Below are 25,742 nucleotides of genomic sequence, written 5' to 3'. Positions count from 1 at the left end.
AAGTGACAAATGGCTACAGTTCATAAGCAATAGGTCTCTTTAAGTCTTGAGCAGACACAATAAAACTCTGATAAGGCTAGTGGAATCTGGCTTGGTTTAACCTCCCAGGAAGAATACCTCTGTCTGAGGGAGGTGCTAAGATAGTTAACCATAACATCCATAGGTAGCCTAAAGGAAAAGTTTAGTCAGTTAATATTTGCAGAATTGTATTGCAGACCAATGTAAGATGTCAAATATAAGCAACTCAAGTTATGGTGGTCATCTAAGATTTCATCATGTTGCTATGTTTTTCACTCAATCAGCCTGTGCTAAGGCTGTGCTTTGTGTGTAGACTTGATGTTGGAGTATTTCCAAATTGGGCTGTAATTCAAGAATGGTCAATGCTGTTGACAGATTTACAGCTAAAAATTTAATTAATACATATAAGGAGCTCACCAGGCACAAATTCCACTCTTGTTAGCCAGGCCTCTCCAGTCAACATCCCTCACACTTTCATTGATCTAAACTGACCTGCATAATCATTTACAAATATTGTAAGTTCTAGCATCCACATTACAAGATGGCCAGGCAATTATAGTGTAAGAATAATGGGAGTTAAATTCCACTGTCATAAACACAGAAAATTCCGGAAAGGTTTAGCTGGGAATTACTAGATGGATACAGCATGGAAGGAGGCCATTCAGCCTATTGAGTCAATCCCACTCTGTGCAAAAGCAATCCAGCTAATCTCATCCCCTCCCCCCACAATCCTCTTCCTGTGTCCTTGCAAATTCTTTCCTTATCCAGTTTCCCATTAAATGCTACAATTCAATCTGCCTCCACTACTGTCGCTGGCTGTGCATTCCAGACCCTAACCACTCATTGTGTAACAAAAATCTTTATATCACTTCTGGTTCTTTTGTTACTCAGCTTCATTCCATGTCCCCTTTGGCCAGTAGAAATAGTTTCTCTCCAGTTATTCTGTCTGTAACCTTCATAATTTTAAATACATCTTCACAACTCCTCCTCTTCCAAGGAGAAAAATCTCCGTTTTCAACAGTCTATCTAAATAATTAAAGTCCCTCATCCCTGAAATCATCTCTTTTGCACCCTCTCCCAAGCCTTCACATCTTTCCAAAAGCGTAGCACCAGTAAGTTGGTGACCCTCATCTAACCTCTGATGGTAAACTTGACCTGAATAAAATGATAAAAGTTTGCAGAACAGAATAACGCAATGATCTTTTGATAGTTTTTTATACTTGCACATAATACTCAAACACTACTTTGTTTTTTTCCCTTTAAAACACTAGTCCCGTTTAATGTTAAACTTTACGCACATGCACAGTGCCCTTTAGCTTCAGGTGATTTTGAATGGAACTCATGATTACTTGGAGGTGTCTGTTTCCAGGTATCCACTGTTACCTTCCAAGCTGCCAAAGTTTGCTCATGATGAGTTGGTTGGTGCAGTGCCCAAACACAGCTTTGGTTGTTTCATCCTTAGCTTAACCATGTCTGTTTGCTGTGAAGTTTGTGAAATGGTTTCTTCTCACTCCTACTGTGAGTATACAGTAGGTTGGACAAACTCTCCCTGGAGCAGCAGAGGCTGATTGGAGATCTGATGGAGGTTTATAAGATTATGAGAGGCATAGATAGAGAAGACAGCCAGTATCTTTTCCTCAGGGTTGAAATGTCTAATACCAGAGGGCATGCATTTAAGGTGATAGGGGATAAGTTCAAAGGAGATGTGCGGGGCAAGTTTTTTTACAGAGTGTGGTGGATGCCTGGAATGTGCTGCATGGGGTGGGGTGGTGCTGGACGTAAATATGATAGGGGCGTTCAAGAAGATCTTGAATAGACACAAGAATGTGAGGGAAATGGTAGGATATGGACATTGTGTAAGCAGAAGGGATTGGTTTAGTTGGACATTTTATTACTAATGAAATTTGTTCAGTACAACATTGTGGGTCGAAGGGCCTGTTCCTGTGCTGTTCTATGTTCTATGTGTCAGTGAATTAGTCCATTGTCCTCTCAAGGGAATGTCACCATGTTTGATGTTCTGACCATTATCACACAAAGGTATTTTGATGGGAAATTATGCGTTTATCAGCATTTTGAAGGCCTGATGAATGGGTTTCATTCCAGCAATGATTTGAACCTGAACACTTCCAAAGGCTTCAGTTTTCTGGTTCTACATTTGTCAGCCTGTGTATGTCTTCCAGAAGTCTGTCACTGTCTCCCTCACTTTTTGTGCCATCTGCAAATGTGGAAGTTGTGCTCTCGACCACTCAGTCCAAATCGTTAACATACATACCAGGAAAAGCATGAGCCCAGTACTGATCCTGGAGAACATGCCTCCAGTCTGAAAAAACATCTGATCACAAATACTCTGTTTCATTTTATCTTTCACAATAGTTTAACAATGTTTTTTACAGATGCAATAAAGGTTGGGATGGGAAATGGGGCTTTAAAGAAGAGAAAGGAGAAAACCATAGGTTACAATACCATAGGGAGATGGTAGAAATATTAAATCAATATTTCTGTTCAGTTTTTACCAGAGAGAGAGAGAGAGAGAGAGAGAGAGAGAGAGAGACCACATAAAGTAATGAAATAAGTATGTTTCATATAACAAAGGGAATGTACATAAATGACCTGGACGAGTATGTTGATGGGTGGGTTAGTAAGTTTGCAGACAATACCAAGATTGGTGGAGTTGTGAATAGTGTAGAAGACTGGCGATGGATACAGCGTGATATAGATCAGTTGCAGACGTGGGCAGAGAAACGACAGATGGAGTTTAACCCAGATAAATGTGAGGTGTTGCGCCTTGGTAGGACTAATGTCAAGAGGCAATACACTCTTAAGGGCAAGACCCTTAACAGTGTTGAAGAGCAGAGAGAGCTTGGGGTGCAAGTCCATGACTCATTGAAAGTGGCTACAGGGTGGTTAAGAAGGCTTATGGAATGCTTGCATTTATTAATTGAGGTATTGAGCTTAGGAGTCAAGAAGTTATGATACATTTCTATAGAATTCTGGTTATGCCAAATTTGGAGTATTGCGTGCAATTCTGGTCACCTCACTATAGGAAGGATGTCAAGGCTTTCGAGAAGGTGCAGAGGAGGTTTACCAGGATGCTGCCTGGATTAGAAGGGATGTGCTGTCAGGAGAGGCTGGACAAATTTGGGATCTTTTCTTTGGAGTGGCAGAGGCTGAGAGGTAATCTCTTGGAAGTGGTTAAAATTATGAGGGACATAGATAAGGTGAACAAGCAATATCTTTTTCCCATTATTGAGCGATCCAATACCAGAGGGCATGCATTTAAGATGAGAGGGGGTAGTTTCAGAACAGACGTGAGGGGTATGTTTTTTACTCAGAGAGTGGTGGATGCCTGGAATGTGTTGCCTGATAGGGTGGTGGAGGCAAATTCATTGGGGGCTTTTAAGAGGGGCTTGGATGGGCACATGAATGAGAGGAAAATAGAGGGATATGGGCATTCTGTATGTAGGAGGGAGAGGCATTGTGGGCCAAAGGGCCTGTTCTATGCTGTACTGTTCTATGTTTTATGAATACGTTAAATAAGCCAATCAAGATCAAAGAGGATAAGGCCCCTTCGAACAGGTGGATTGCATCCACACATCTTAAAATAACCATTTGGAAAAGGTGTGTGTCTGAGGACCTTGGAAAAGCTAATGTAATATCTATATTCAAGATGTCCTGGGAATTATAAACTAGTCAACTTAGCACTGGAGGTAAGAAAAATAATTCCCACAACAGGGGAAAAAACCTAATGACAAAATATATAACAGCAAATAAGATTTCAGAAGGGAAAATATACAATTTCTTGAGGAAGTAACAGTGAATGAACAATAGTAATATGTTAGCAGTAATTTATCTAGATTTTCTACAAGCCTTTGATACGTGTATGCATTGCAACTGGACGAGGTTTTTATCCTCCTTGAGTTTAATTGGCATATTTAATATATTTGTTTTGTTTTCTATTTGAAATGCACTTTTCGCATTACTTGTCTCGACATCCAATGTCACATCCACCTGTTCTCCCTCTCGGGTATATGCTGGGCAGTGGAAAAATAATTTAATGGTTTGGTATTCTCTGAGGAGAATAAGAACTGTGACTGCTCAGGGCTTCAGAGACTGTCTGTGGGGGACTGTCTATTGGGGGGGAATTGTCTGCAGGGGGTCCATGTGTGGGGGAAACTGGGGGGGACTGTGTGTTGGGGTACCATGGGGGGAAGACGGTCTGTAGGGGAGACTGGCAGTGGGGGGGGGACTGTCTGCAGGGGGGACTGTGTGGGTAAGGACTGTCTGTGGGGGAACTGTGGGGGGGACTGTGGGGGGACTATCTGTGGGGGGAGGAATGTGGGGGGGTCTGTCTGTGTGGGGAGCTCTGTGGGGGAGACTCTCTGAGGGGGAGGAATGTGGGGGGGTTGTGCATGGGGGAGACTGGGGGATGTGGGGGGCTGTGGGGGGACTGTCTGTGGGGGGAACTGTGTGGGGGAACTGGGGAAGACTATCTGTCGGGGAGGACTGTGGGGGAGACTATCTGCAAGGTGTTGTGTGTGGGGGGTCAGTCTGTGTGGGGGGATGCGGGGGGAGGAATGTGGGGGGACATTGGGGGGCTGTGTAGGGGGACTGTCTGTGGGGGGTTCTATACTCTCTGTGGGGGGGGGACTGTCTGGGAGGGGAACTGTCTGGGGGGAGGGGACTGTATGGGGAGGGGCGGACTGTACTCTCCAAGGGGTCCATGGTCTCTGACAGTCCAGGGCTGTGCTGTTTCAGGAGTGCAGGTACTGTTGCTGTTTGGGATAATCTTGAACATCTTTTTCCCCAAATGTCCACCTATTAGTTCCACACCTTTAGATATGAAAGACCAGTGTTGCTCCAACATAAACTGTATTATAATTGTGTTTAATATCAGTGAGAACTGCATGTACATTTTCAACACTACTGCACAAGGTGCCTCAATCCACTCCAGCCAGACACAGACTCAAGTGGTCTTTGGTGAGCCATTGTTAATTGAGGAACTACAAGATATATGTCAACTATCAATACAAATTGATGTGACTGAGCACTTTGCTAAGTAATGTTACAAGTTCCCTTGCCTCTCATACCACATCACCAGTTATTTGTGTGCCTTTTTGTATTAGAATTAGTTGTTTACTCACTTGGACTGTATGTGCTCGTCAGGCCATGCAAAAACATACCTTGCTGCAGGTGATTCAGGCTTTGTTCTGGACGTGGTTGAGAATTGTTGGAACTGCACTCAACCAGGCAAATGGAGAGTATTTCATCATACTCTTGAGTTGTGCATTGTAGATGGAAATGCTTTGAATGTCAGGAACTGAGTCACTCGCCACAAGACACAGCCTGGAGTTCACAGCCTCTGCCTTGTCCTTAAACTGTACAATTGTGCATGTTAGGTTAGTTTTGAGATTGTTAGATCTGGGGGTAGATTTCATTCAGTGAACCCTTAGTTTAACTACTACGCAGGTGCCTTGAGCTTTCTTCAGGAGCAAACAGCACGTGCTTCATCATGGGTGAAATTTATTGGCAGTATGGTGGGCTAACTCCCAACCTGTTGGATTTGAGACAGGAAGAGTCAGAGTCTCTATCTCTGATCACTTTTCTTGTTGTCACTGGTATGAGAGACAAGGGAACTGATAACATTACTTAGCAAAGTGCTCAGTCACATCAATTTGCATTGATGGTTGCTAATTATTTACCTTTGTAGTCCTGCTACAGGGAGGCATTTGCAACTCTAAGATTTAGCCTTTCGTCTCCTGTTCAACAAGTTTTCCAAGGTGTTCTCTGGAACTAATCCAAATGTAACTATTTTCTCCATAGATTTTGTTGGGAAATTTGCTGATAATTTTTTAAAAAATCAAATTTGTAAAATTATCGTATAGGCTACAAAGTTATGTTGCGTGAATATTTGAATTCAATGATGGTTGCTTCCGTAAGTGTTGCCTTTCCTGGCTCAGTGAATGTTTAAACTGTTGAACAAAGCAATAAGTATGCACGTAATAATGTCTCACAAGGGAGTTTCAAGAACTCAGCTTTCCCATTCCCAACACTCTTGAGCTTTTTGAAAGTTGATTTTGGCATCCTCATTTCATGATTTATCTTCTCCGCTTTGCAATCTTCCAGTTACCCAGTACTGTGAACCTTGGCTTTTCCCCTTGGTTTCTCTATTTCTGTCCATTCTTGGAAAGTACTTGGGACATTTCCCTTGGGAGAATAACCAGGAATGTCTTGAGAACAGTTCCCCCTCTGCCAGCCATAGCTTTGGCAGAAATGGGAGAGAGAAAAGCCTTGGATTTCCACCATACCTTCACATTTCCTTCTGAATAGCCAACAGGCCTGTAAAACATTTCAAAGATTAAAACATTGGTTGTAATGTCAAAAACTCAGCAGTCCATTTGCCCATTGCTGATGGGATAATGATCAGTTAACTGCTTCAGATATGTTGCTTGAGGTATAAATATTTTTCAAAACATCAGGGATAGCTCCCCTGCTCTTTTGGGAAATCATGTCATTTACAACAACCCTTCAACTAATGCCCACAAGCATTTTTGCACTCAAGTGTCTAGAGAGGGAATTGATTCAGTAGTTTTCCAACTCAGAGGCAAGAGCACTACCAACCAATTGGTACTAAATGAAAAAACCCTTTCAAATGAGTTTCCACCAAACCTACAATTCCAAGACAGCAGGAGCTCAAAAGAAATTTCTGGCTCTAAAGTTACATATTCATATATAGCACTGGTGGAAAGATTGGTGCGCTGCTGACTGAAATGATGTTTATTATTATGAAGTTCTGAGGCACAAACTGAATCTCTCCCTTGTTCTTTTACTCACTGTAGAACAGTGGTGGTCTGTACTTGTAACGTCTGTGCCTGATTCTATTATAAAATGCCGAGTTGGATCATTAACTTGATCTGTATGTTCTGTACAATGTAAAATGATCATCAAAGTGTTTCATGCACAGTAACAGTAGTTTTCTGCTCAGCAGTCTATAAAGTACTTAAGGTGGAACAAAGATTATGATATTAAATGTGGAAAGATAAAAAAATACATAAGTACTTTCACTCTGCAATGTTTTGCAAGTGACTGCTTTATTTGCAAAAAAATTTCTTCTGTGGTTAAACCATACTGTTCCATGAGCATCTCGTGCACCACAAACTCATTTTGCATTTCAGCACCATTGATGTAAAAGGTTGAAGAAGAAAGACCTCCGTTTGTGACAATTGGCTGGAAGTATTATTGGCAAATGTAATGAAGTTTAATAGAGGTGTTGACAGAAATGGATGACACCTCTACTAATATAGTGAAGGATAGAATTACTCCCATTCAGTGACAACATATCAGATCTGCCTTAATAAGGAGAGATGTTTATTCTATTATTCAACCAGCAGCTGTAGCACTGACCCTAACTACGCATGTGCCTTAATATCTATTCGCTAATCCAATTAACTTGTGATCTATTGGAGTGCAGTTGATGATTTAGCTTGATAGATTATTTTATTTTTGTGACGCAGAAGGAACTTGAGATGTAACTACTCAAACACAATGTATAAGCAAGCCTCATGGTATTGTTATGTGGTTCGGATCCAATCAATATGTTCTAGAAAACTCTTTTATTAAACTATTAGTAACAAGAAAGAGCAAACAGTTTGCACTGTTAAAGTTCTCACAGTTCTCACATCCCTTCTGCTGTCAGGGACCCCTGGCACCAGCCTATTCGAGAGTATTCAGTAACTCTTGATGGCACTCTGACAGTTTGAAGGGGACATCCACTTAACCAAACCAGGAAATAGACAAGAGAAAAGGAAACAGTGTTCCAATATCCCTTATGCTGCCATGAACCCCTTGTAACAGCAAACATATAAGAGTATCTTCTCTGTTATGGCCCTTGGCACTGTTCACAACCCCAATCCAAAAGAGAATTCTGCTCAAACAGTGGAAAATCTTTTTTGTACAAATGATCAAATAACCTCTTGTCACATTACAGGTATTTGCTGAAATATCAAAATTCACTACAGCAATCAAATTTTAATCAATCTTTTTTCCACATTTTTGGCAGATTAACCATTACCACACTAGTAGTTTCTAACACTGGCTACTTTCCCACCCAGAGTGGCATGGCTCAGAACCTGGGTGGTCCCAAGTTAGGGGAGGGTATGCAAGTTTGCAGCAGGACTGGCCAAAACTTCAAATTGTGAAGACTTCCCTCTGTGGTCTTTTCTGGCCTTGACTCTCTACCGAGAGAAAACTCGCTACCAGTTTCTGCTCAGGCTGGTAAGTAAAAATTGCATTTGTTCCTCGATGACATGCCTGTTGTAAAAAAATCCCTACCAGTTTCTAGCAGTCCCAGTGCAAATAGGTCATTTAAGCCATTGTTTTCACAAAGTGAAGTCTCATTGTTCAGAAAGGTTAAGGAGAAGTGGAAAGGTTAAACCAAGAATAGCATTGTTATTTTGAGGGCCCTGGGTAAAGGACAAACTGATGAATTTGTGATGAAACTTTGAGATGTGACCTCAAAGAGAAGTGGTATTTCACCACAATTTCATTATCATGACTACAGAACATCACATTTTGGAATCAATCTGGACTACTTTCTGCATCTGTTACTTGAGACATTTATGCTCTTGTTTTTCTGGATTGCTTTTGAATATGAATCCACAGGTACTCAGCAAATCTGCTCTAGCCCTGATTGTAAAACATTGCCAGGAACATGAACAGAAATATTTTCTTCTTATTTCATTACTATATTCATCTTGTGCTTCCATAGGAATCTCTGTCAATCTTCAAAAAGTCCTCAAGCGTCCTGGTAGCAAGCCAACTTACAGAATAAAAGACAGACTGGCAAATATAAATAAAGCAAATAGATATGCAGTTTGTGCACTTTGTACCAGAAAGGTTCTCAGGTGAAACTATTAAAAGGAAATTACAATCTTATAAATTAAATTATTCTATAGATGATGATTTCCAACTATTCAGTTATGCGTAGTTCAATTCACCTCAACCAAGTGAACAGCTACACTTTATTAAATATCCCTGAAAGCAGTTTGTTTAGCTGCCCAGTATTCAAATCCATGCCAAATATATTTACAGGCAACTGGGTAAATTTATTTGTTTGAGTTTGGCCTACCTTCTCCCTCCAGTATTTCAATTAGAAGCCAGAACAAATTGTCTTGTCAGCCTCTGTGCTGTGCTGGGCAGGATATATAAATTTTAGCAGCAGCTGGCTGTTATAATTCTCATGGGGGTAATTTCTCATGGGTTATTCGTGGTAAATCCATGTAAGGAATCTGAGCACCCATCTCCTGACATTTGGTGTCACTGAGTACCAACTGACAACTGCTATTCTTACACATGTTTTAGCATTCATGACCAAAGGAGAACTTCACCTCCTTTCCCAGCCATCTTATAATTGAGTTCAAGAACCATCATAAGATTAAAAAGAGATGACAATAATTAGGAGATACAAAATACTGCAGATAGTTGAATCTGGAGCAAAAAACAAATGCTGGAGGGACTGAACAGGTCAAGCAGCATCTGTGGAGGTAGAATGTACCACGTTTCAAGTCAAGACTGAGCATATAGAAAGAAGGAAGCCAGTATAAAGAGGTGAGAGGAAGAGTTGAGACACCAGCTGGTAGGTGACAGGTAGAACCACATTGGGGGAGGGGGGATGACGGGCAGATGGAGCCAGGTGGAGAGGAAGAGGAGGAGGGGAGGAGTGAAGAGTATTGAGACAGAGGCTGGCAGGCGATAAGGAAAAATGGGTGTATGGAGAGAGGTGTGGGGGAGAGAAGAGGAAAGGTAGAGACAAGAAGCTGAAAGGTGATGTGGAACCGGATAAGGGAGGGATGATGGGCAGAATCAGATTTATTATCACTGACATGTTGTGAAATTTGTTTTGTGGCAGCAGTACAGTGCAAAGACATAAAATTACTATAAATTACAAAAATAAATAAATAGTGCAAAAATAAGGAATAACGAGGTAGTGTTCATGGGTTCATGGACCATTCAGAAATCTGATGGCAGAGGGGAAGGAGCTGTTTCTGAATCACTGAGTGTGGGTCTTCAGGCTCCTTTACCTCCTCCCTGATGGTAGTAATGAGAAGAGGGCATGTCCCTGATCGTGAGGGTCCGTAGTGATGGATGCCACCTTCCTGAGGAACCAAATGGAATTAGATGGGGGAAGGGATAAGAAAGGTAGGCTAAGGGAGAAGAAGCCCAGGTGAATAGGTGTGTGGGTGATGGACAGTAATTAGGGTTTGAATTGTTCAGTTTTAACCTATTAAAAACCTACTTGGATAAATTACTTAACTTTTCTTTACCTTCAAAATTCTGTGCTGGCAATAATGTCCATCACACAGAATTTATATTTTGCTTTCAGAATTCTACATATGGCTTATTAAATATGTGCATCAACTACTCACTGTGTGCCTGTGAATAATGTAAAAATGTGGATGGAACGTAGGATGATAAACAAAAGCCTGTGCACAATTATGTGAAAGAAAATAAAGATTTTGCTGAAGAAAATATCAAGGAAAAGCCTGAACTAGTCTGTAACTGCAACATCCAATTAGAAGCATGAAATGCAATACCAGTGGCCCATCTGTAACCCAAACATGGAAAATCAACCTTGAAGGATAACATGTGGGGAAACTTCTGAATTAGTTTGGCTGATGTTTGTTCCATTTGAGAGGTTGAGTGTCAGAGTTTGCACATAAATGACGTGGATTTTGTGAGTGCATACCACTGACCACACTCGCCACTTGTACTTTCCTTTGCCCCAAACTTACCAGATCAAGATCCAAGTGCCTGAACTTGTTGGCCAAGACATTAGAACATAGAACATTACGGCACAGTACAGGCCCTTTGGCCCACGATATTGTGCCGACATTTTATCCTGCTCTAAGATCTATCTAACCCTTCCCTCCCACATAGCCCTCCATTTTTCCATCATTCATATGGCTGTCTAAGAGTCTCTTAAATGTCCCTGATGTAACTGCCTCCACCACCTCTGCCGGCAGTGTGTTCCACTCACCCACCACTCTCTGTGTAAAAAAACTTACCTCCGTCATCCCACCTATACCTTCCTCCAATCTATTCTATTTTATTATTATGTGATTTTCTTTTAATAACTTCATTGCCTTTATGCACGTTTTGAAGGGGAGAATAACACTACACCTGTGCGAATCCCCACAGCATCTGGTGACCCTGTGATCTCTGTCTCGGAAGCCAATGTCAGAACATCCTTCAAGAGGTATCAGGCTCTGATGGTGTACCTGGCAGGGTACTGAAAACCTGTGCTGACCAACTGGCTGGAGTGTTCAAGAACATCTTCAATCCCTTACTGGTGCAGTTGCTTCAAAAGAGCATCAATCATACTGGTGCCCAAGAAGAGCAGGGTGAGCTGCCTTAATGAATATCGCCTGGGAGCACTCACATCTTCTGTGATGTTGGGAGGTTGATCATGGCTGGAATTAACTCCTGCCTGAGCAAGGACATGGACCTGCTGCGATTTGCCTACCGCCACGACAGCTCTACAATGGATGCAATCTCACTGGCTCTCCACTCGGCTTTGGAGCACCTAGAAAGCAGCAATGCTTACATCAGGCTGCTGTTTATCGATTACAGCTCAGCATTCAACACCATCATCCCCTCAGTACTAATCAGCAAGCTTCAAACCCTGGACCTCTGTACCTCCATCTGCAACTGGATCCTCGACTTCCTTATTGGGAGACTACAGTCAGTGCAGATCGGTAATAACATCTCCTCCTCGCTGGCAATCAACACAAGCGCACCGCAAGGATGCATGCTTAGCCTACTGTTCCTCCCTCTACACTCGTGACAGCTCAAATGCCGTCCATAAATTCGCTGATAACACAACTGTTGTTTGCAGAATCTCAGATGGTGACGAGGAGGTGTACAGGAGTGAGACAGATCGGCTGGTTGTGTGGTGTTACAACAACAACCTCACACTCATTGTCAGCAAGACCAAAGAACTGATTGTGGACTTCAGGAAGGGGAAGTCAGGAGAACACACGCCAGTCTTCATTGAGAGGTCAGCGGTAGAAAGGATGAGCAGTTTCAAGTTCCTGGGTGTCAACATCTCAGAGGATTTATCCTGGGCCCAAGACATTGATGCAATCATGAAGGCACCTCCGCACTTCGTCAGCTGAGCTTGTGTACGGGGCTCCCCTAGTTGTCCCCGGGGATTTCATACCTGCCCCTCGGGACCAAGAGGAACAACCCCCAGCAGTCCTACAAAGACTGCGCGAGAAGCTTGGCAACTTGGCCCCGATTCCCACCTCACGGCATGGTCAAGCCCCATCCTGCCAGCCCAAGGAACTACGGGACTGTGTTTGTTTTCGTTCGCAGGGGCACACCTCGGGCGCCATTGCAACGACCATATGAGGGACCGTTCCGAGTCATACGGAATAATGGATCCACCTTTATTTTGGACATTGAAGGCAGGGAACAGGTTTTCACGGCGGACCGCCTCAAACCGGCCCATTTGGATCTGCAACAACCTGTCGAGGTTGCAACGCCGCGACGCAGAGGCCGGCCCCCTAAGCGGCAGCTGGCACAGCCCACGGACCTTGGGGACTGTATCGCCGGTTCTGGGGGGGGTTGTGTGGCGACTCACCGTTTAGTCGGGCGAACCGGCTCTGCAGTCGGGTCGCGTGGTGTCGGAGCAACGAGGCCCAAGATGGCGGCGGGCCTCGTCTTTCCGAGCAACGGGGAGAACCCGTGCACGGGAAAGTCTTGATGACGTAGGACTTACATCATTGCCGGTTGTTTTGGGCGGGAACATTCTCCCTTTAAAGGCCCGCGCAAGGCGGGAAAATAAACCAGTTCTTGTTTGGCAATCCTCCGACTAGTGTCTTGTTTTATTCCGCGGTAGCAACCGCTACAACATGATAATTATTAATCAATGACAATTAACCTCACTGGCAATGAAAATTAATTATTACATACTCAAAGTCTTATTCCATCATTAAAAATAAGAAAAACTTGTTTTTGCAGCGCTGCTTTCAGGGTTTCAAGTTGACCCAAAATGCTTTAAAGGGAATGAACTGAAATTCCTCTTGTAGTTCAGGAAATGTGTGGCCCATTTGTGAACAGCAGACCCCTACATACAACAATGGGATAATGTCCTGATAAATTCTTATAGTGTATTTGAGTGAGACATAAGTATGGGCCTAACATTTGCCCTTCTTGGGTAGCACCTTGGTGCAGCTAAAAGAGCCACTGCCTTCCAGTACCGGAGACCTGGATTCAATCCTGATTCTGGGCGCTGTCTGTGTGGAGTTTGCACGTTCTCCGTGTGAATGTATGGGTTTCTTCCAGATGATCCATTCTCCTCCCACATGCCAAAAGCATGCAGGTTGGTAGGGTAACTGACCACTGTAAATTGTCCCTAATGTGTATGTAGATGAGTGGTAGAATCTGGGGGGAGTTGATGATAGATGAGAGTTGATATGGGGATAATGAAAAAGACAGGATTAATTTAGGAATAATGTAAATGGATGATTGATGGTTTGGCATGGACTCAGTGGGCCTGTTTCTGTGTTTATCGCTCTGTGACTCTGTGACAGTATTCTTTGTATTAGTGCTATGGGATATTTTGTGCCAAGTTGGATTAATGTCTCATGTGAAAGATATTATGAATTGTTGTTGGAGATTTTACAAATGCTCAATTTATTTTACTTTGCCTTTATGTTTTTTCTCAATTGTATTACAGTCTTTCTTTTGGTAATCGGTTTATTATTGTTACATGTACTGAGATACAGTGAAAAACTTGTTTTGCATACCATTCATACAGATCATTTCAAAACATAAGTACATTGAGGTAATACAAAGGGAAAGGCAATAACAGAATGCAGAATATAGTGTTACAATTACAGAGAAAGTGTAGTATAGGTAGACAATAAGGTCCAAGAGCCATGATGAGGTAGACTGTGAGGTCAAGGGTTCATCTTTATTGTATAAGGATTCCGTTCAAGACCTCTTTATATCTCTTTATGTCTATACCTTTGACCTTTATATCTTTTTCTGTACATGACATTTATTTACCTACTCAAATTAATACTTCTTTCTCAGTCTTTGTGCTAGTAATTTCTTGATTCTTCAATCTGTTTGGTTGAGGAGATGCGCTGTGGCTTGGCCTTCATGTCTCAGATGCCCTTGTTCTCTCAGACCAAAGTTATCACCTGACAAATGCAAACGTGAACAATTTCAGGCGCTGTTAAATACCCTGATGTAGCAAATACTGGCCAATGGCAAGCATTGTTTGTAACATTGTTCCCTTACCAATTTTTCAGGATGGAAGGACCGCATTGCACATTGCTGCTGCACATTCAAAGGAAGAAATTGTTCGGTTGCTCCTGGCAAAGAAATGGGACCCTAATCTCATTGGAGGGGTATGGACGCAGTTACTTGTAGTGCTCTACTACCTAAAGTTACTCAACACTTTATTCCTCACCATTTGCTTTTGTTCCTTTCTGTTTTGAACTTGCCAGCAAGCTTGGAATTTTTTTTTTGGTTTAGTTCATTGTCACATTGGAGCAGTTGAGAGGTAAGATATAAATTGCTAGAATATCACCCTTGCTTGTAGTAATTCCCTGGATTTTTGAAAATATGCAGAAGCTACCGTGAGACCAGGGCTTGTGTTCGAAATTAATCTGTGATAACTGCAGAGTTTTGTGAGTCACCTCCAAAAGGTATCAAAAAATCTACCTTCTTAAAAATATTTTGATAATAAACTCCTTTAGGTGAGAATTTTTATTTTTTATTGTATAAAATGAGAATTGCATGTTATATACAATGATGAAGTACAATATTCTGTGAGATCATAAACAAACCAGAATCCTGATTTTTGTTAACTTGTCTAACCAAGCTTTTTAGAAGTATTCTGGCCTCTGCAGTTCCACTGTATTCTCATTTGTTCTCTGCCTCTTGAACTGCACTAAATAGCAATTGCCACCTTCCAAATATGCTTATAAATCTTATGCAACTTGTGAATGTTAGGGGTTTGCATTGTAATTTTTGATATTTTGATGCAGATTGGCATAAAATGTGTCAGAATCTTGAGACAAAGAAATGCCCAGTCCCATCAGAGACAAAGACATGACCAGATACTTATTGTTGCTCTACAACTGTATCAGTACTCCAGTCACAAGATCACTGAGCTACTTGTAATGAACAAGTGGGTATTTGCACATGTAACATTTAGGATGTTTTCCTTTTGTTTGTTTTTCAGCTTGTTTCTTTTTTTAATCAGACCTGTTTTCCACATTGATATTCTTCCTTTCTTCATTCTGTGTGCACTTCTCTAGATATTCATTGATTGCCAGTTCTCTACCCAAGTGGCCATTTATCATTGAAGGCATTGACAGGAAGTATCAGCAGGCAAGAGAGGAAATCATATCTTATATATAAACAAATGGACCTTTGAGTACATTTCACTGCAAGATAAATTCTAGTCTAGAAGTATGAAGGTCAATGGTTTCATTTTAGCTTCCAGACGTCAGCTCATAGAATCAAATGGGTTGAATGAGTTAATCTAGGTTTCAACTTACTTTTGGAGAAAGACAAAGGACGAAAAGAGAAAGGATCTAATTCATAGCAGTAACGTGAACAGGTTGTAATGAAAGGAGAGAGATTGAAGCTGAAAGGTAAAAAGATGATTATACTCACTGCATGACAAATATTTGCTTTAATTTAGTACAGGAGTGTGAGTGGAGGTAGAAGATCTTGTCAAACATAGTTACTGACCCATGTGCAAATTGGCATAGAATCAAACAGATCAGAGAGAGCTGAAGTGTAGCTCAGAAGTGGTGTTGGAAACAGGTTTCAATTAATGGGACACTGGTACTTGTAATAAGGGAAGAGGGAGTCATTCCATTGGGACAGGTTCTGGGATCAAGCAACTTGAATAACTAGGATTTTAAATTTGAAATGGTGGGAAGTGGTTCAGATGAAAAATAATGAAGGTTATGTAGCAAAACCACAATTTGACAAATCATAAATTAAACATAATAGGAAGAGGTAGAGGTTTAAGGATAATAGTGTGTAAATGAATGAGCTGAAATTGGGGGAAATAGTGAAAAAGTTAAAACTAAAGTTTATCTTTCTACATGCACAATGCATTCTTAACAAAGCAGACAAATTGCTGGTAATTAGAGGTAAATGTGTTTATATAACAGAAGCATGTGTGCAGAGTGAATAAGGATACTATCTAAAAATCCCACAGTACTTATGTTTTGAAAAGAAGATGGAAGAGAAAATTGGGGGTGGGAATGTCAGTAGCACAGATTATATGGACAACATAAGGACTCTGATGAGTAAAAATTTAGCTTGAAATATCAGTGTGTTGGAAATAAGATAAAAATGACAGAAAACATCCAGATATGTGAGGTGGGAGGTCAAATGCAAGAGGAACATAAACATTAAATGGCAGGACCCTTGGGAGCATTGACGTACAGAGTCATCACAAGCAGATAGGATGGGAAAGAAGGTGTACAGCATGCTTGCCTTCATCAGTTGGGGAACTGAGTATAAAAGTCTGGAAGTCATGTTGCAGGGGTACACTTTGGTTAGGCGACATTTGGAGTACTGTGCATAGTTCTGGTTGCTGCATTACAGGAAGGATGTAGAGGCCTTTGGAAAGGGTGCAGGAGAGGTTCACCAGGATGTTTCCTGGATTAGAGAATATTAGCTGTAAGGAGAGGTTGGACAAACTTGGATTGCTTTCTCTGAGGAAGCGACCTGATAGTAGTACATAAAATTATGAGAGGTATAGATAGGGTAGATGGCCAGAGTCTTTTTCCCATAGTGGGAATTCAAATACTAGAGGGTATAGGTTTAAGGTGAGAGGGGGAAAAGTAAAGGAGGTTTCTGAGGCAAGTTTTTTAAAGAGTGGTCGGTGCCTGGAACATGCTGCCAGGGGAAACGGTGGAAGCAGATACGATAGCAACATTTAAAAGGCATTTGCACAGACACATGAACAGGTAGGAAATAGGGGGATACAAACCACGTGCAGGCAGATTGGATAAGTTAGATTGGCAGCATGGTCAGCGCAGACATGGTGGGCCAAAGGGACTGTTTCTGTGCTGTATAATATAAGGCCCCCTTTATTCTGCTGGATAATGTATCAATCAAGAAATAGGGGCAGGAAATATAAACATAGAAAAACTACAGCACAATTCAGGCCCTTCGGCCCACAAAGCTGTGCCGAACCTGTCCCTACCCTAGAAATTACTAGGCTTACCCATAGCCCTCTATTTTATTCAGCTCCATGTACCTATCTAACAGTCTCTTGAAAGACCCTATCGTATCCGCCTCCACCACCGTTTCTGGCAGCCCATTCCACGCACTCTCCACTCTTACCCCTGACATCTCCTCTATATCTACTCCCCAGCAGCTTAAACCTATGTCCTCTTGTGGCCACCATTTCAGCCCTGGGGAAAAGCCTCTGACTATCTACCCAATCAATACCTCTCATCATCTTATACACCTCTATCGGGTCCCCCTTCATCCTTCGTCTCTCCAAGGAGAAAAGGCCGAGTTCCCTCAGCCTGCTTTCATAAGGCATGCTCCGCATTCCAGGCAGCATCCTTGTAAATCTCCTCTGTACCCTCTCTATTGGCTTCCACATCTTTGCTGTAGTGAGGCGACCAGAACTGAGCACAATACTCCAAGTGGGGTCTGACCAGGGACCTATATAGCTGCAACAATACCTCTCGGCTCCTAAATTCAATTCCCCGATTGATGAAGGACAATACACCATATGCCTTCTTAACCACAAGAGTCAACCTGCGCAGCCACTTTGAGCGTCCTATGGGCTCGGGCCCCAAGATCCCTCTGATCCTCCGCACTGCCATGAATCCTACCATTAATGCTATATTCCGCCAACATATTTGACCTACCAAAATGAACCACTTCACACTTATCTGGGTTGAACTGCATCTTTCAATAACCATAACACATCGACTGTGGGGTCTTTCCTCTTCAACTAAAATATACAATTCTAAAATGATGCTTGGAGAATGCATTCAGGATAGTTTGCCACATTTAATAGCTAATGGAATCAATAGGGAAGAAACTATATAAATCTTGCCTTATGTAATGAGATGAGTAATCTCATTAGTTCTTGTCTTATGTAATGAGACAAGAACTAATGAGATTACTCATCTCATTACAAGAGATTTTTTATACAGAAAGCTACTCATAATATGATGAAGTTTTGCATTATTCAAGCATGACAGACTTAAAAACAAAACCAAAATCTTAAATTGAAATAAAGCCAATTTCAAAAGTAGAAACGGTGAGCTGGCTAAATGGATTGGGAAAATAGAATAAGAGGTATGGTAATAGATAACATTAAGAACATTTAAAGAGATATGTCATGACTCTCAACTAATATACATTCCATTGAGAAACAAAAATACCATGGGAAAATAATCCATCTGTGGCTAACTAAAGAGGGCTAAGAATGCTGTTGGATAATGCTATAATATACTAAAGAGTAAAAAGTGTGAAGATTGAAAGATTTTTAGTGACTAGTTTATTGATGGGAAGAAAAATATAGTAAGGGAGCAGATTAGCAAAAGTTATTGAAAAAAATAATTGGAGCTTTTGCAAGAAAAAAAATGTAGATTAGCAAAAGTAGTTTTACATCCTGCAGAGGTTGAGTCCAGGAGAGATTATAATGAGGAGTAAAAAATGGCTGAGATGTTAAACAAGTAATTCGTATCAGTCTCCTTAGCCACAAAGCAAAGCAAAATCACTGGGAAACCCAAGTCTGGATAAGAATGATGAACTTATGATTAATATTAGAGAAGAATAAGTAATGAAGAAATTCTGGTAGTATAAGTTACATACCTGGAGAGATAGTGAATGCATTGACTATTATTTTCTAATATTGCCAAGATTGGCCCCAGTGAACTGAATGGTGACAAAAGGTAACAAAGCTTTTCAAGAAAGTCATAAGGAGAACACCGGAAATTTTATACTAGATAGTATATCAGTCATCAAGAAAATAATAAAATGTAATTAAAAAAAGCCACAGGATACTTAAGTAATCATAACGTGAATATATAGAATTGACACTTTTTACTGAAAGAGAAATTATATTTGACAAGTCTTAAAGAATTTTTGAGAATATAACTAGCAGTGTGATAAATGAGGTGGAAAAGTAGATGAAGTATACTTAGAATATAAAAGTTTCAAGGGACATATAATGAATTGCCACACAAAATGCTTTTAATAACACAAGTTCACGTGTTGGGTAAAATACATTAACATGGTTAAAACAGATATTGGGAGCAAACTCTACATTTCCAGGTCTGGAAACTATTACTAGGATCTCTAGTCATGTCTCGACTATTCACAGTCTGCATTAATGTCTTAGACAAAGGAAGTAGATGTAGTCAAGTTCACTAGTGCTGTTACACTGAGTGGGAAAATGATCTGTGAGCAAGACAAGGAGTCTGCATAGTGTTATAGAGATGATAGGAGGTTGAGTAATAAGTTTACAGAAGTTGTTTGCTAGGTTAGGAAGGTAATAAAACAGAATATTTTTAAAAGCTGGGAACTGCTCAGAAGCACAAAGTTAACATGAAAGTACTACGTTGGCCTTTTTGTCTTGCAAGGGAAGTACAAAAATGAGGAAATACTCATTTGTTGGGTAGCAACTGACTTTTATCCGGTCCCTCATTTTCATCTATCAGAGGGAGACAAGGATATTCAGAGCTTCATTGGTGGATCAAAGGCCTAAATGATGGCAATCTCGTGCCAGTATTGATAATGTGTCAGCTTTTCCAATTCACTCCAAGCACCCGTTTGCTGCTGCAACCCAAACCTGGTGTACAGTGCTCAGTTTTGAGTTTGGGTACCAAAGAAAGGATTTGCCTTCCTTAGATGTAGTTCACTATGTTGATTCCTGTGAGGAAAGTGAAATGGGACTCCCTGTGATATTGGAGAAGGTGAGATCTCTATTAAACATAAGATTCTGAGAGGGATTGGCAGCCTATATTCCAAAGCTATTCCACTGGCTCCATTGTCCAGAACCATAGCATAAAAATTAAACAAGGGATAGGCCAATTAGGAGCGATATGAGCAGAATTTTCTTTGCCCTGTATCATAGAGGCTCCCATTTTTAATATTTCTGCATTCTTAACCTACCTATCTACCTTCCACCTCTTGCCTGGACTCACCTATCATCTGCCAGCTTGTGCTCCTACCCCTCCCCCTACCCTTTTATTCTGGCTTCTGCCCTCTTCCTTTCTAGTCCTGATGAAAGGTCTTGGCCCAAAATGTCAACTATTCATTTCCCTCCATAGATGCTGACTGACCTGCTGTGTTCCTCCAGCATTTTGTGTTTGTTGCGTTCAATTATGTTTAAATTATGAATAGAAGTTCAATCATTGAGTCACAGGTCTGAAACCAATAGATCAAGTACTTTCAGTCTGGGCTTTCAAAGGGGAAAGAAAAATAGTTATAGGGCAGGGGTGTGGGACCAGCTAGCCTGCACTAAGTGACAAATGACCACCAGTGCTTTCACCATTCTATGATTCTATAATTATATGTTTTTGTTTGTTTCTTAAGGAATCAAAGAATGTGGCAATCTGGTGAGAAAGTGGAGTTAAGCTTCAGAGATGATCTTATTAAAATGCTGGGGCAGGCCCAAATGGCCTCCTCATGTTGCATTTCTTATACTCCGGCATTCTTATGTTTAAATCAAGAACAGATGAAAGCTTTGTGAGACTTATAAAAACTGTTAAAGTTAATTGTGAAGTCATAAGCTAGTCATTGTGTTCCAACCTGTTACTGTCATATCCCATAGTCAGTGAAGTATTACTTGATATTTTGCTTACTAAAGTGTCACCTAGTTGAGTTAAGAATGAGAGTGATCATGACTTGCAGCTTAATCTATGTAATAAAGCTAAAACCTGTCCTTTATTATAACAGTTTGGATATCTAGACACAGACTGCTAGCTATAATAAAAGCAAGGACAGCAGTTCAGTGGTGCTTGGAGTGAATTGGAGACCTGCCACATTATCAATACTGGCACGAGATTGCCTGCATTTAGACCCTCAACCGACCACTGAAGCTCTGAATATCATTGTCTCCCACTGCTAGATGGAAATGAGGGACTGAATAAAAGTAACTTGATTCCCTGAGTTGACCAGCAAGATGATTTCCCTAATGTAGAAAATCAACTTCCATGAACAACAGGATTTGTTCACTGCTGTTCGTTCTGTGAGGCTGTACAAACAAACATAAGTCCTTCTGCTTATAAATGGGCCAATTTTATCTGAGCATAAAACAGTTATTTTTGAGAAGTTGTTTCCATTTTATGTAAGTGCCTGGACCCGGGAGTAGTGCTGAATGTTTCCTTATGAAAGTTGCCATGGAAATGGAATGCCCTGTGGATGACAGCAAACAATCCAGGCATCTCTGTACTTGTTGGACATTCTTTTAACTTGCTATTATTGTTGTTTCGTCAAGGGTAGAAGGATAAATTGTGATTTAATAGCTGAGGCATCTTTGATGTAAGTTCTGTGTAGTTCTACAGGAAATAAAACAATCATGTATGCTTAAAAATTGAACAAAAATGCTGAAGATTTTAATGTAGTTATTTTCTTGTTAGTTTTCTCATTATTCCTAAACTGTCTGCTGAACTTTTCAATAAGAGGACTGCTGTTGATTGTTAAGGACTTTGTGATGAACTTTCATGGGAGGATAGAACTGTTTCCCACTGAGGCATTCAATATGGTCAGGATTTGTGCCAGCGAAGTTAGATAGGAAAAGGTGCATTGGATGTCTAAGTAACATGGACAAATGAATAATCGTGCACTCAGAATGTATGCAAGGGCCATTATCCAACTCCATTTGTTTGTAACTGAGATATATTAAATGCAGTAAAACACCATTCATCCAACAAGCACAAGATGCCACACTAATAGATTTTCCAGCAACAAACAAAATGCTGGAGGAACTCAGCGGGTCAGGCAGCATCTATGGAGGGAACTGGACAGTTGATGTTTCGGGTCGAGACCCTTCATCTTCCCAGCATCTGCAGTCTCTTGTGCCTCTAATAGATTTGCCAGACTATCAGATGTTATGTTATTAATTCTCCAACAAACTTCTGATTCACTTTTCTTTATCACACAGCAGCATTTCAGTGAACCCAGTAGGTTTCAAGGGAGCATGGCCAATGGAACCAGGTGAGTTTAAAGGGAGCATAGGAACTGGGACCCCAGTGAGTGGAGTAGGAGTGTGGAAATCGGGGACCTGGTGAGTGGATGGGGAATGTAGCAAATATCACCTAGTGAGCCAAATGGTGAAGCATCCAGATTTCTGAATGGTCTGATAGTGGATTAGTGGAGTTTTGCTGCATGTCACAGAAAGCTGCCCTGAACAACACAATCAACAAGATCATGAGCATGCACACATAAGCCTCTGAATGTGTATTGTTGCTTCCCAAGTCAATGCTCATCTTCAAATCACAGCTCCAGCAACCCAGGTTCAATTCTGACCTCCGGTGCTGTGTGGAGCTTACACATTCTCCCTGTGATTGTGCGGGTTTCTTCTGGGTGGTCTGGTTTCCTCCCACATCCCAAAGATACCTGCAATATTAGCTTTATTAATCTGGGGGGGGGGGGGGACAGGTTACAAGAATAGGGGAATGGGATTACTCTGTGTGGCATGGGCCCATGTTGTAAGGAAATATGGAAACAACAGGTTCAATCTAGTTAGGATACATCCTAGCCACACAAACTGCCCTAACCAAAGTCGGTAATCACATCCTCTGTGACTATGAGCATGGTGCATTATCTATCATCGGTCATTTCAATCTCTGCAATTGGCTTGGCTACCTCCTTCCAGTACCTAGAGACATAGAGTCATAGGGTCATGCAGCACAGAAAGTGGCTCTTCAGCCCAACATGTCTATGGTGACCTTTTTTGCCCATTCACTCCAATCACATTTGCCTGCATTAGGACCATATCCTTCTATGCCTTGCCTATTTAACTGTCTGTCTACACGCCTCTTAAATGTATTGATTGTATCTGATTCCACTACTTCCTTTGGCAGCACATTCTGGATATCAACCACTCTGTGTCTAAAACATTTACCCCTCAGATTCCCTTTAAAACTTCTTCCTCTCATTTTAAACCCATGCCCTCTTGTTTTCGATACCACCACCACGGGAAAAAGACAATCTATCCAATCTATGCCTTTCATAATCTTCTATACTTCTATCAGGTCACACTTTAACTGCTCCAGGATAAACAAGCCCAGCCTATCCAATCTCTTCCCAGGCCTCCAATCCAGGCAACATCCTGGTGAATCTCCTCTGCACTCCCTCCAGCAAAACCACATCCTTCCTATAGTGTGCCAACCAGAATTGGACCAAGTGCAGTCTAACTTCTATTTTGTAAAGTTGAACCCTAACGACTCAATCCTTATATTCTATGCCACAACCAATGAAGGCAAACATGCCATATGCCTTCCTCACCTCCCTTCTCCACTTTCAGGGGAATTAAGGATTTAAACCCCTAGGTCCCTCTGTTCATCCATATTCCTTAGTGCTCTACTCAGATATGTCCTGACCCTATTTGACGTTCCAAAATACATCATCCTTGCACTTGTTGGGATTAAATTCCATTTGCCAGGAAAAAAATGGGGAGGTCAAGGGCCCTGAAGGGGATGGATATAAGGATGAATAAAGTTTAAAATGTGAGGTTCTGGGGTGTGTCAGGGGCCAATACAGCTCACTGACAACAGGGCCAATGAGTGAGCAGAACTTAGCACACTTTAAGGTGTAGTTCATTGGAATTTTGGATGGCCTGGAGTTTCTTGGGAAATGGGAGGGGTATGACCAGCAGAGTAGCAGAATTCTCAGGTCTAGAAGCAATGGACATAGGGATGAACACAAGAGAGGGAGCTTCCCATTCAGATACTTGAGTCTGTTCCTCCATTTATTATGATTCTGGATGATCTGAATCCACTACATTGCTTTATGTTGATTCTTAACAAAAACCTATCAATCTGAGATTTAAAGTCCACAATTAATCTGGCCTCAATTGCTATTTAAAGAGGGATTTGAACTTCTACCAGTCATTATATGTGTTTGAACCACTCTGGGATGAGATGAAGCAAGATTGAGCATAGATAATATTTTGGAAGCAGAAGGAACCACTCTTGTGTTTCAGACTTTAGAGACAGAGGGCAAAAGAGATTCCAAATACTTTGGTTCAGTAGTGGGGGGGGGAAGCGATTGAAGGCAAGACATGCAGGTTGCCTGCTGAAGACAGTGATTTTGGTTTTCCCAGTATTTTCCTGGAGCTCATCTGGAAATGGATGTTGCATATACAGTGCATAGAGCCATTGACAGGATTAAGAGAAGTGTTGGGTGGCTATCGCTGAGTTTTGTCAGTGCAGCAGCTGTGGTGTCTAAGCCTATGTGTTTGGATGGTGTCAGCAAGGGGAATTATGCAGATAAGAAAGAAGGGGTTAAGGAAAAAATTGTTGAAGTCTCCAGACATAATAGATGTGGGGACAGAAGAATAAGGTATTACTTGTGGAATTGATGATCACTGGGTAAGATCAGAGTGGGGGATGGTGAGAAGATTGCAAAGGCTTTGGGGAGGGGCAGTGTGTGGGTGGGGCAAAGATCATGGGTGGAGACTGGAGTGGACTAGAGATGTGTTGGAAAAATGAGATGGTTGATGATCAGGGTAGTGGAAGTAATGGGAGTATTGGGGGCACTGAGGGAATGATTGGGATGAGTTGGGTTGTTGATAAGGGGGGGTTTGGCAAACAAGTTGGTGCTGGGAAGTGGGAAGGAGAATAGTGAAGGAATGAGGGTTTAGGGAACTGGTTAGGAGAGAAAACCAAGAAGCCACGATGAGGTGCGAGAGAGACAATCTCTAACATAAAAAGCAACCAACTGTGAACGTAAACACCTCCAATTCCTTGGTTGTGGCCAGGTAAATAAATTCAGAGCAGGCCTCAAATCTCTGGTTAAACACTCCGAAATTTAATTGCAAACAAGTCACAAGTACCATACGAGCAACAGGATTTTGCACTCACGTGGTGCTGTGTATTATATGCCAATTGACGTTACTGTGCATAACAGGTGGCCTGTTGGCCTAAATGTCTCATACACCCAGGGATCCACTGATAGGGAACTGCTGATAGGACATCGACTTGAGATGTTAACCCTATTTCCCTCCACCAGATGCTGGCAAACCTACTGAGTATTTCCAGTTTGTAAAGTGCAGTTAATTATTGCACAGTATGAATATTTCTATTCTTATGGAAAAGATGGTATCAATGTATCATAGTAAATTTCTTTCAAAGAAGGTTTAATACATGTTGGAAAACATTCGTCATTGTTCCCCTCATCCATGTAACAGAAAGATAAACACACACAGTGTTAATACATCTTGTTGTCAAGTCTCCAGTATTAATTGTTTTAATTCATTAAAAAATTACAGTTTTATTCATAAGGTAAACAAAATCCATAGCATTCAGATAGAGCTCTTCAATGGTAGTAAGATGCTATTAATGTAATTCTGTAATCCTTGATCCACCCAAACTTTTCTTCTGAAGCCTAGTTATTGGCAGCAACTTATTTCCATCCTTTCTTCTTGCGCTTTTTGTTGGGTTTCAGTTTTGTTAGAGACCTACGTTGGACATTTTTCGGGGACACGTGTCTGG

The 25,742-nt window shown here is 41.3% G+C and overlaps 1 protein-coding gene across 1 annotated transcript in view; it reads left to right on the top strand.

Annotated features, from left to right (window-relative positions):
• The window catches only part of trpn1 (transient receptor potential cation channel, subfamily N, member 1), a 173,535-nt gene that overhangs the window by 17,176 nt on the left and 130,617 nt on the right, over positions 1-25,742 (top strand). Inside the window, exon 3 of the mRNA XM_052023457.1 lies at positions 14,334-14,432. Coding sequence (XP_051879417.1) covers positions 14,334-14,432 — 99 coding nt within the window. The remainder of the gene's footprint in view (positions 1-14,333; positions 14,433-25,742) is intronic.

Source organism: Pristis pectinata, chromosome 9 (genome assembly GCF_009764475.1).
Source record: "Pristis pectinata isolate sPriPec2 chromosome 9, sPriPec2.1.pri, whole genome shotgun sequence".
NCBI lineage: Eukaryota > Metazoa > Chordata > Chondrichthyes > Rhinopristiformes > Pristidae > Pristis > Pristis pectinata.
The sequence above is the reverse complement of the archived record's forward strand: the minus strand, read 5'-3'. Positions and strand labels throughout refer to the sequence as shown.